The sequence below is a fragment of the Ruditapes philippinarum genome, unplaced genomic scaffold (assembly GCF_026571515.1).
Source record: "Ruditapes philippinarum isolate M1 unplaced genomic scaffold, ASM2657151v2 ctg19408_1_1_1_1, whole genome shotgun sequence".
Lineage (NCBI taxonomy): Eukaryota > Metazoa > Mollusca > Bivalvia > Venerida > Veneridae > Ruditapes > Ruditapes philippinarum.
In genome coordinates, this window is record NW_026861404.1 from 1 (window position 1) to 11672 (window position 11672).

At 32.3% G+C, this 11672-nt stretch overlaps 1 protein-coding gene across 1 annotated transcript; it reads left to right on the plus strand.

The window, feature by feature from the left end:
* Positions 1–6331: 6331 nt before the first annotated feature.
* On the plus strand, positions 6332–7926 carry LOC132715508 (uncharacterized; the record flags this gene model as incomplete). Its single annotated transcript, XM_060698513.1, is given in 1 exon segment — positions 6332–7926. A coding segment is annotated over 1 exon segment (1142 nt), but the record flags the coding sequence as incomplete, so codon positions are not given.
* Positions 7927–11672: the final 3746 nt, after the last annotated feature.

Here is an 11672-nt window from a genome sequence, read left to right on the forward strand (position 1 = left end):
TATTGTACGGTATCCGGCAATTTGCGAGACCTCTTCTGCGTAGCTTTCTTATCTCATTTAATACATCTGGAATTGGTGAAGAAAGACCATTTCGCCTTTGTCCTAATCGTTGGCATATATATCTTAACTGTCGTAGAGTCATCGCAATATTATGTGTTATCAACAAGAACCCACAAATCTCCTTCCATGTGTATCCTAGTCGGAAGTAGTATGTGACAAGATCATCCCTGAACGGATTGGCCGTAACCCCAGTTAATACAGCTTCCACACCCGGATGTTGAACTGAATACAGACATATATACGCCTGAAATGTAAAGATAAAGAATGTCCCGCAGTCAGTTATAATATATTGGTGATATATTGTATCATATATAATTTGAAAACATTTGGAATAACATACTTTAAGTTAACATGGTTGATGCACTGGCATTTTTATGTGATCATGTCCCATTATCGTATAAAACATTCTTTTAAATAAAAAAGTTACTTAAATAAACAATCAATCAATCAATCAATCATAAATCAAGGATAATTTCTTACCAAAAATATCAGAAAATGCAGCACTTCCATTGTCAAATCCTGTAAGAAGCGAGCGTATCTGTACTTTCTTTTTATAATGAATTCTATTACCATTAGTGTTGCTGAAATATTGTACACAAGCGAGTTATTTTACGAATTCATGATAAAGTAAAAAGCTCGTGGTATATTTTTTGTGAACAAATGGGAAACAAAATGTCGACATTGCAGTTTTTCTCGTTCCGTGACTTCAGGTAACTAACTTGTGTTCAGAAAATATCTCAAAGTGCTAATTGCAGAATGTCGACATTGCAGTTTTTCTCGTTCCGTGAATTCAGGTAACTAACTTGTGTTCAGAAAATATCTCAAAGTGCTAATTGAATAATGTCGAGAAAATCGAAAGTTATTTCTGCGCCTTATAGTAACACACTTGTCGACAAAAATTTTAATTTCATAACACATTCAAGGCATCAAAACGTCAAAAAATATGTGCAAAAACTTGCTGGTAACACGTCAAATCGCGAAAATATAAGTCGACATTACCACCTCTATATAGACAAGTAGATTGTCATTATACGCTTCCATAGTTTTCTACAAGGTATGCATCAATCAAAATATCGCGTATTATTGTGTCTGCAATCTGCTACCTACAGAAGGCATATGTTTGAGTAGCTTTGTCTATTATGTAGACAGAACATTTCGCCGTTTACTTCGTAAAACTCGACGTTTTTACGACAGAAGTGTGATAGAAAAACTAGAGTTTATATAAGTCGCGACATTTTATACAATTTCGACATAAAACCTCACGGATTTAAAACTTGCCCAAATCCTTACCCGCGACATTTTAGAAACTGACGGTAATTTCTCGCGGCTTTAAACTGGACGCTACCTCAATTGACATAACTTGTCTCGACTTAAATGACCTGTTATATTTGTATAATGCCAGATTTTCTGTGCTGACTTGATGTTTTACCATTCAGTAATTCACTCAATACAAAATAAATGTTAATATATAGATGATATTCAAGTTTTTTCTATAAATACATGATTTATTTTCATCGAGTGGTATAAAAAATAAATATTTCATGAGTGGCGGTAGCCACGAGTAAAATATGGTAATTTTCATGCCACAAGATGAAAATAAATCGTGTATTTATAGAAAAAGCTTGAATTTTCTGTTTATTATATACATTTTTCTCTTTTTTGACAATAAAATTTGAAAGACTTTCCCTTAAATTTTGTGTACTGGCAGAATTTAAAAGAAAGTAGTCCGGTAAGACACCAGTGAAAATACGGAAAATATGTTTCACTGCAGTGAAAAATAAATTTTTACAGTGAAGATACGGAAAATGAAAATATGCATTTTATTTCATCAATATTTCTCAATATTTCATTTATAAGTATATAATAAAAGGTGTTTATTTAATATATAACTCGCATATGCCATCTTATTTTTTTAATCTGCAGGAGAAAGAATAACTTGAAATAAATTATATAAGAAATAATGATATAATCAAAATTTTCAATTTTAAGTCAATATTTTTCTTAAATATTTTTATTTAAAATCTTGCAATATTTTCTATAAACCAAATAATAAGAAGGAACAGTGTTCATAATTTTTCAAACTTTATTTTATTGGGATTTCTATAGTTAATGTTTAGATTGCAATGCTTGCGCATTTTCTCTGCTCTTAATTTAATGATGAAAATACTTGAAATTACCCTAAATCGCGTTTTTTCATGTTTAAACATGGCCTGTCATATAAATTTGAAGAAAAATTGTTGTTTGGTAGATTTTTTGATTTTTTTTTTCATTAACCCATTACTTCATGAGCATTTTGTGAAAAATGGCTGTTTTCATTGAAAAGTCGCCCGTTACAAGTTCAAATTGCTATAATACTATAAAAACTGCTTCAACACTATTTAAACTTAGCACAAATGTTGACTCCGCCCCCCTTCAAACCCCCCAAACAGAAGGGGTCACATCCCCCTTCTGGCAACCCCCTGATGTATCTTTTGGTTGGGGGCCGCGCCGAAAAAGAGGTCACTTTTTTAACATTATTTCTTAAACAAAAACAAGTGTTGGGGGCCTAAATAAGAATAGCTGCCGGTTTCTTTATGCCGCGCCTGTTTTTGGCAAATTCAACCCCTATTTTTACGCGCTTTAAAAAAATGAAAACTATCTTAAATTGTCATATTTACTAAAAGGTTTAAAAGTTAATATGTTTTGTTTTTCTATCTTTAATACTTTTTTTGTAAAAATGCATTGAACGTTTGCATTTGCCATGGCAAAATGTGCTTTGCCATGGCATTTCGGCATTAGAATTGCCATGGCAAGGTTTTTCCTACTTTTGCCATGGCAATTATTTTTTTAAAACATCACAAAACATTCTAAAACTTATCCTATGACATGTTATTGGTGCTATTGTTATGTTTTGATTGCAATCTCTATTTTTATTCATTTTTGCCATAGAAATGCCATGGCAAATTTCTGCCATGGCAAAAATTTGCCATGGCAAGTACATAAAAGTTTTCCATGGCAAAATATTATCATTAAAAAAAAACAACATTTTTTCTTTTAATTCTTTTTATATAAATTTATACATGGCAATTGACATATTAAGGAATATAATATTTACAGTTTACGCAAGGAATATCTTTTCAACCACGGGTCCAATTAATTAGAATACATTGTATATGACATTTTAAATTGACAATAATTATGAGATCAAGGATCAAATATAATCATTCATGCTAAATAATAATAATAAAGCTGGAGTGGTAGTTATATAACAGAGAAAATAAGAATCCTTCGAGAAAGCCCAACACTGCAAATTTGAAAATTTGAGCCTGTTCATGGACGGTACTGGTAGTCCAGTGGTAGGACGCGCGCTTCGGGATCGAGAGGTCCTGAGTTCGAATCCCACCAGGGGCACTGCTAATTTCATTGAGCAAGAAATTTACCTGCGATTGCTTCACTTCACCCAGGTGTAAATGGGTACCTGCGAGGGTGGTATAATTCCGTTGCGCCAAAGTGTCGGCTGCACTAAGCGGAGTTAAAAGACTCCCTAGGGAGATTGATAGACAGATACCAGTAGCCCGATGACCAGGGGTAAAAGCTGTAAAGTCGGTGAACGTGCGTAAGCATGAAACTTAGACTATAAAATGTTATCACTTTACTTTTAATGGTAAGTGCAAATTACCGTCAACGTCCCCTAGCACCGGCTTAAGCAGTATATAACAATTTAACATGAACTGGTAAAGTTTATTTTGAATTTTGAAACTTCCGCATATGTGTTCATATGGTGGTTATCATGGAACCTTTAATGTGACACGTTAGTACCATTCCATTAAAGGCGGCATATTACAATAAACTTATAATAACATAAATAACAGACTACTTGTTAACTATATATAACATTTAAAAACCATAATTATGTATAAATATGTGCAATTACATTTTTAGTTTCCGGTTTCTTCTAGTATAATGCAGTCTGCGTGATAAAGGACTGCTGATAAAGGACTGCTAAGGAAGGACCTTACAATCCTCACAAGGAAATGATGGGAGATGCATTGGTACAAATGTTATGGAGGGCACCCTTATAACCTTGTTATTTGTAAAATATTCCGTTAACGCAACAAGATCATCTCGAGCAAACAGGACGTTTCGCCCCTAACCAAATCGGCCCTTAACAACTGCTAGTCCCAAAAATGCGTAAACTCTTGGTATAATGAGTAATGGGTGTATTAATTTGCTATCCAAAGGAAAATATAGTCAATTTTTGTAAAATGTTTTAGTATCATTAAAAATGGTCTGTGGAATGTTTTAATTTTCAATTTTATTCTGATGGTACTATATTTACAAGGATTGGCAGAAGTGTAAGAATACATGAAATCATACGGAATTAATCCTGCGCGAAATTATCATTTGTTTAGGATACTAACCTCAATTTAAGAAAGAACTGTTCTAGTTGAAGCGAAAATAGAAAAGTTACCGCCCCTTAAAGAGTACTCATCATTTGTATTAAATCAAAACACATAGGGGGCAGGGGACCTAAAAATGAACAATTTTGTAATTCAGTGTGGCTAGAAACACAATTCCAAATATTTCAAAATCTGTTTCACAGGCAGATAACGAGTTGCACAGCATTATTCAATGATTTATGACATACATTGAAGAAAATAATAGTTTGCATGCATTGCTCCTTAAAAAAATGACTGACAGCAATTTATATTTACCCCCGCCCAGCCAAAATCACACCTAAAATATACCAATATGGGCAATCTTCATGAAGGTGCAGCATACTCCAGAATCCGATTCCTTTAAAAATATCACTAACACGCAGTGCAAGCTATGGCATTTTCAAAAATGACCAATAAAGTGTCTGTCATGCGTTTAGATTTTTCACAAAATTTATCCGGAATTTCTTACTTGTTTGGCGCCAACTGTCAAAGCTTGATTTTTAACTTTTTCACCTCCATTCGGAGAGTCACAAATACATACAAAGCTACCAACACTGCGAAAAAGGTATGGATATACGGAAGTGTACGGAATTCCGTATATCATTAATATACGGGTAAGAATACGGGAAACTGAAAATACGGAGATGTACGGGACCGTATATTATGTTAGTCCGTATATGACCAATATACGGTGATCCGTACACTCGTAATATACGGGATCTTTGATATACGAAGTCCGTATTTTAATGATGTACAGAATTTTTATTACAAGTCCGTATATTACTAAAATACGAAATTCCGTATTCGTGCAAATACGAATTCTGTATATAGAAATAGCGAATGAAGATTTACTTCTAAATCGCCAATTACCTATAAGAGGAAAGAAGTCTGATCTAATATTTGTCAGACATTTGACAAACTAACATAAAACAGGAACGCTTTTACACGATGTAATATTTTCTGGAAGTATTAACACGTCAATTGCATACTAATAATATCGTCAGTACACAGAACGTGTAAAACATCCACCTGTAGTACGACAACGTATATTGAAATATCTTCTTTTGTATACAAGGCAACGCGGTATTCTAGCTCAATACCGCGTGGTTTGCTTTTTAGCATACAGCCGCAGATAAATAGCGAATACTTTACAATTGCGATTGACGATTAGATAGTACTTTTTGTATTCTGCATTTATGGTGAATCATGTTGTTTTGTAATTTCTTTATCATTATCATTATAATAATTTGAAATGATAAGCCAAACATGAGAAAATGATAAAGTTAAAATTGTGATGTTCAAAACATAAATTAATTATATTAAAATCGTGGATCTGTGAAGTTGAAATCGTGAAAGGTAAAATTATGAAATCACGAAGATGAAATCGGGATTGTCCACACACAGTATTTAAATTTTACGTTTATATATATCCCATAAATAATTTAATACATGTACTTGCATATGTAAAAAACAACAACAATGTGAATGATATCTCATTAATTCACATTATTTCATTCATACATTCATTCATTCATTCATTCAAGCAATCAATCAATCAACCACAAATCAAACAATTAGTCATTCATTCATCACCACTCATTTATTTTTTTATTTTTTATTTATTTATTTATTTATTTATTTATGTATTTATTTAATCATTTAATCATTTATTTCAGGAAACATAAAGACTTGCATTTTTATGCACAAGCTTGGAATAGAAATCTTATGAAGTTCCGAATTCCCCAATTTTAATTCTTTTCGCGCGGTGTCATTGCTGACATAATATTGCGTAACAGCCACGTGCTGTATTGCGATAATCGAAGCCAATACTGATTAAGCCGGATATTGATCGGAAAAGAAAAGCAAAGTGGTAGAGACTAACCAGGATTCACTGACTCCAAAAGTAAGTTACAAAAATGACGTTTCATGTGATATAATGTCAGCAAGAAGACTATTATATGGCAATACCCCAAAATCAAAGGCAGGTCAGCATATGGCGACCTCTGAATTCGTTCATGAAAGTGACAGTTTTGCTACTCTGTCTAGTCTAGTTGTGAAATTGAATGATAACATAGCTGGCCTAAGTGACAGTCTAAATCAAAGAATCGACCGACTAGAGGACACTCTAGAGGCTAAAATTGTACATAAGATAGCCAGTATATTTGATAAAAGGATTAACGTTGAAATGAATAAGGTAAAAAAGGATTTTGAGTCAAAGATTCAGTACTTAAAAGATGAGATAGCAACAGACATGAAAATTATTGAAGAGAAAGTCTCCGAACTTAAAGATAGGGTAAATGAAGGTGAAACTTACTGTAATAAGCAATCCCTTAACATTGTTATTCGAGGTCTACAGTATCATGATGGTGAAAACGTGAATACGAAGGTAAATAACCTATTTAAGGATGGTGTTTGCCTGCCTAATATAAGGGTCGTCAATGCTATTCGAAAATCAACTGACTCCAGATCAAAACCAGGGCTAATCATTGCAACCTTCCAGACAGAGGATGATAAAAATAAGGTTCTTAAACATAAAAAGATGTTAAAAAACTCTAATCAATATAAACGTGTTTTCATAGATAGAGACTTACCGGCAAATGAGAGGACTCAAAATAACAATTTGCGCACTCTTGTCAGGTGTCTACGCGATCAGGGCTATGATATTAAATTACATGGCAATAAGATCTTTGACAATGCCTCTGAGAACAACCGACATAATTACACAAAACAATCTGACAGTAGTCGCCCGGATGAGTATTCGAAACAGGAAAGTGGTCATTCCAGGAAGAATTCTATTGGACAGGATTATGATAGGAATTCAAGAAATACTAGCAACAGAGATAGAAGTGACTATAGTGGGAATAACCATACAAATTTTAATAACCAATATAAAAGAAATGACAGACTTGGTTCTTTTTCAGGTAGACAGGACAGTGATTATGCTAGAAGTAATTTGAATAAAAATCGAAGGGAACAGCGTAACAACCGACATTAATTATCAGCAGGTTTCTGGAATGTTCGAGGGTGGTGCAAAGATTCCTCTTCAGACAATTTTACTTTAAGAAACAATTGTATACAATATTTAGATTTAGACATCATAGGTATATCAGAAACACATTTATTGGGTAATGATACTATTGAGCTCCAAAACTATACATGGTTTGGGCAAAATAGAAAAAATATACACACAAAAGCATGGCATGGCTCAGGTGGAATAGGTTTTTTAATTAAAACTGACTTATTATGTGAATTTGATATTTCAATTTTAAACAATGCTCATGAAGGTATACTTTGGTTAAAAATGATTCATAGATTTTTTGATTTAACTCTTTGTCCATGTGTATGCTATCTTCCTCCGAAAAATTCAACACGTTGTGTCGATGGTTACTACTTTTATGACTTATTATTGCAAGGAATTTATGATTACCAAAATGTAGGTCTGGTCATGATATGCGGTGATTTTAACAGTAGATGTGGGGATAATGATGCTTTCATTGCCGGGTAGATATGATTCCTAATAGGCATGTAGTTGATTTTAAAAGTAATGCATATGGTGAGCTTTTAATGCAATTTTTAATTGACTGTAACTTTTGTATGTTAATTGGTCGAAACTATGAGGTAAATGATTATACATCAATATCTTCAAAAGGTTGTTCAGTTGTGGATTATTGTTTAGTAAGTCACGATAATTTAGATTATTTTGAAAAATTTAATGTTATTCATGTATCAGATCTACTTACTAGACTTAATATTAGTTCATGTTTTGCTACTAATGTACCAGATCATTCTATATTATGTTGGAGGTTGAAAATAAATTCATCTATTGCTAATTGTATACATGTAAATGATAATGAAAGCAGATATGTAAAATTTGATTTGAAATCTATACCATCTGAATTTATGTTAGATCATGATACATTAGAACAAGTCAATATTTTCATTAATAATATTGAACAGGGTATGAGAACACAAAGTGATATTGATACAGTGTATGATGGTTGGTGTGAACTGATCCAAACAAATATGTATAATAAAGTTCCCTATAAAGTTATTAACTCTATGAATTATGCAAAAAAGTTTAAAAGTAAGCCTTGGTGGAATTCAAATTTGAATGACCTATGGCTAAACTTATGTGAGGCAGAGAGAAAATGGTTAAAATGTAAAAATAGAGCATTACAAATTGAGTATAAGCACCAATATAGATATTTAAGAAAAGATTTTGATAGAAAAGTTCAACGTTGTAAACGATTGTATTGGTATGATACGCAAAATAAATTGTTGAATGAAGTAGACAAAAATGACAACTCATTTTGGAAGAGTATTGGTAAAATTGGAATTAGTAATGACCGTAAGAAAGGCATACCAATGCAAGTCGTATTAGATGATGGTAGTATCTCATTTGATGTCAAAACTATTTTGTTAAAATGGAAAGATGATTTTTGCAATCGTTTGAACATTAATAATACTGTTGATGATGAAACAATCCATGTACCAACGGAACATGTATATGTCCAAGAGCTTGATAATTATATAAGCATAAACGAAATTGTTAAAGTTATTGAAAAAGCTAAGTTAAACAAAGCTTCAGGTATTGATCTTATTCCTGTGGAGGTTTTAAAAAATGACACAGCGGCATTGATTCTGCATAGTCTTTTTAATGTATGTTTTGAAACAGGAAAAGTACCCTCAACTTGGTCGAAAAATATTATTAGTCCAATTCCAAAATCTGGGAATAAAGACAAGCGCAAACCTTTGTCTTATAGAGGTATGTCCCTTGCTTGTACTATGTATAAGTTATATACCAGCATTCTTAATGAACGAATTGTTAATTGGACCAGTAATGTTGATACTTTAGTAGAAGAGCAAAATGGATTTCGAAGAAATCGAAGTACTATTGACCATGTTTCTAGTTTAACTAATATCATTGACACGCGCAAGAAATGCAAATTATCCACCTTTTGTGCCTTCATTGATTTTCGAAAAGCATTTGATTCAGTTAATAGAAACGTGCTATGGAAAAAGTTAGAAAATATAGGTATTTCAACAAAAATGTTAAGTGCTGTAAACTCTCTTTATTGCAATGTCACATCTTGTATCAGGGTAAATAGTTTAACAACTGACTGGTTCCCAGTAAATTCCGGAGTAAGACAAGGATGTTCGCTGTCATCTGTATTGTTTAATATCTATGTTAATGACTTAGCTTTGTTACTAAAAAATAGTAACAAAGGCATTGCCATTAATGAAGATATTATTGCAATTCTTCTCTATGCCGATGACATTGTATTGATAGCTGAAAATGAAGAAAACCTTCAATGCATGCTAGATTTATTGTCTAATTGGTGTACTGTAAATGGTATGTCTATAAATGTTGAAAAAAGTAATGTTATTCATTTTAGAAACCCTTCTATTCCAATATCAAATTTCAAATTTACATGTGGTGAGTCTGCGTTAGAAACTGTTAACCAATACATGTATCTAGGTCTATTGTTGAACGAATATTTAGATTACAATATCACTGCTAAACATGTAGCTCAAAGTGCAAGTCGTGCTCTTGGTCTCCTTATAGCAAAATTTAAAAATTCAGGGGGTTTGCATTTTAATGTTTATACGAAATTGTATTATACATGTGTTGTACCTGTTATAACATATGGAGCTGCTATTTGGGGTATAAAATCTTATAGTTGTATTAATAGTATTCATAACAGAGCTATGAGGTACTTCCTAGGCACGGGTAAATACACACCAAATGCTGCTGTATATGGTGAAACAGGTTGGAATCCAATTATTGTTGAGCAATGGAAAGCAGTGGGTAACCACTGGCACAGAACTCTTTGTCTTAAAGAAAGTAGAATGAATAAGAAAATTTTCAACTGGGCTTTTAACAAAAAGGGAAAAAAATTGTAAAAACTGGTGCTATATTGTTTGAAAACTTTTTATTGTCATTAGGACTTGATGTTTATCAATATGTTCATTTCCCGTTTAATCGCAAAAGTATGGTTGATGATTTAACTAAAGCTTTGGTTGATGTTCATATCGCTCAGTGGAAAGCGGATATTTCCAGGGAAAACAGTAGCAATGGTTCCGGGAGAAATAAACTTCGTACATACAGGCATTTCAAAAAAAGAGTATGTTACAGAGAAATATTGTCGTTTATTAATTCCTGTTTCTTACAGGTCAGCTTTGGCTAAATTCCGTTGCGGAGTTGCACCTATCCGTCTTGAAACTGGTCGATATGAACACTTACCCGAACATGAAAGGATATGTCCACTTTGTCTAAATGGTATTGAAAATGAAATGCATGTAATAATGGAATGTTCTATGTATGACAACTTTAGGAAGCCATTGTTAGATTATGCCAACTATGCTTGTGACTTATTTACTACAATGTCAAAACATGAAAAGTTTATGTACTTATTTGCCCACCAGGACACTCATATGATAAGACTGCTCGCAAAAACCTGCTGTGAGATTCTTAAATATAGAAACAACTTGATATATAGTAAGAATACTAATTGAATTGTAACATACCACTATTGTTTAACTATACAGTAGCACAACTCTAACAAGTTTTTAATGGTTTTATTTGTTAATACAAGTACAATTCAAAGATGTTTATAAGCTAACTGGAAATTATTATTTTTAAAGAAGTAATATCTTGTTATTAGGACTAAATACATCATAAGTACAATATTTTAACTGTTTCATATGGTTTTAAGTAATTAGTATTTTACAAGCTTCATTTTACAATATATATAAATTATTTTTTACAGGCACTCTGAAAAAAAAACAAAAACTTTTTTATCCTTTTAGCCACTTTGTACTTGATTTTAGTAGCAAGTAGAGTTCTTTTATGTGTAAATGATTGTCTTGTCTCTTATAATTCTTATATAGAATGGCTGTGTACATGTATTATGATATTTTGTGTTTGTAATATGTTATATGTACATAGATGAGACACAAATAAACAAATATATATTGATCCGGATATTGATCATAAACGCAGCAGGGTATCACGAGTGTCGGTTTTCTCCGATTACGTAATTTCGCGCAATTGGTGTTGAATGTCTTAACGGTAATTTTCACTGTTAATTTCTTGTAAGAAAGAATGGAATTAAATTGGGATCTTATAACAGAGTCTCTATGTGATTTTATTCAAGATATTATAAAGACTCTAACCTGACATATTAAAATGAA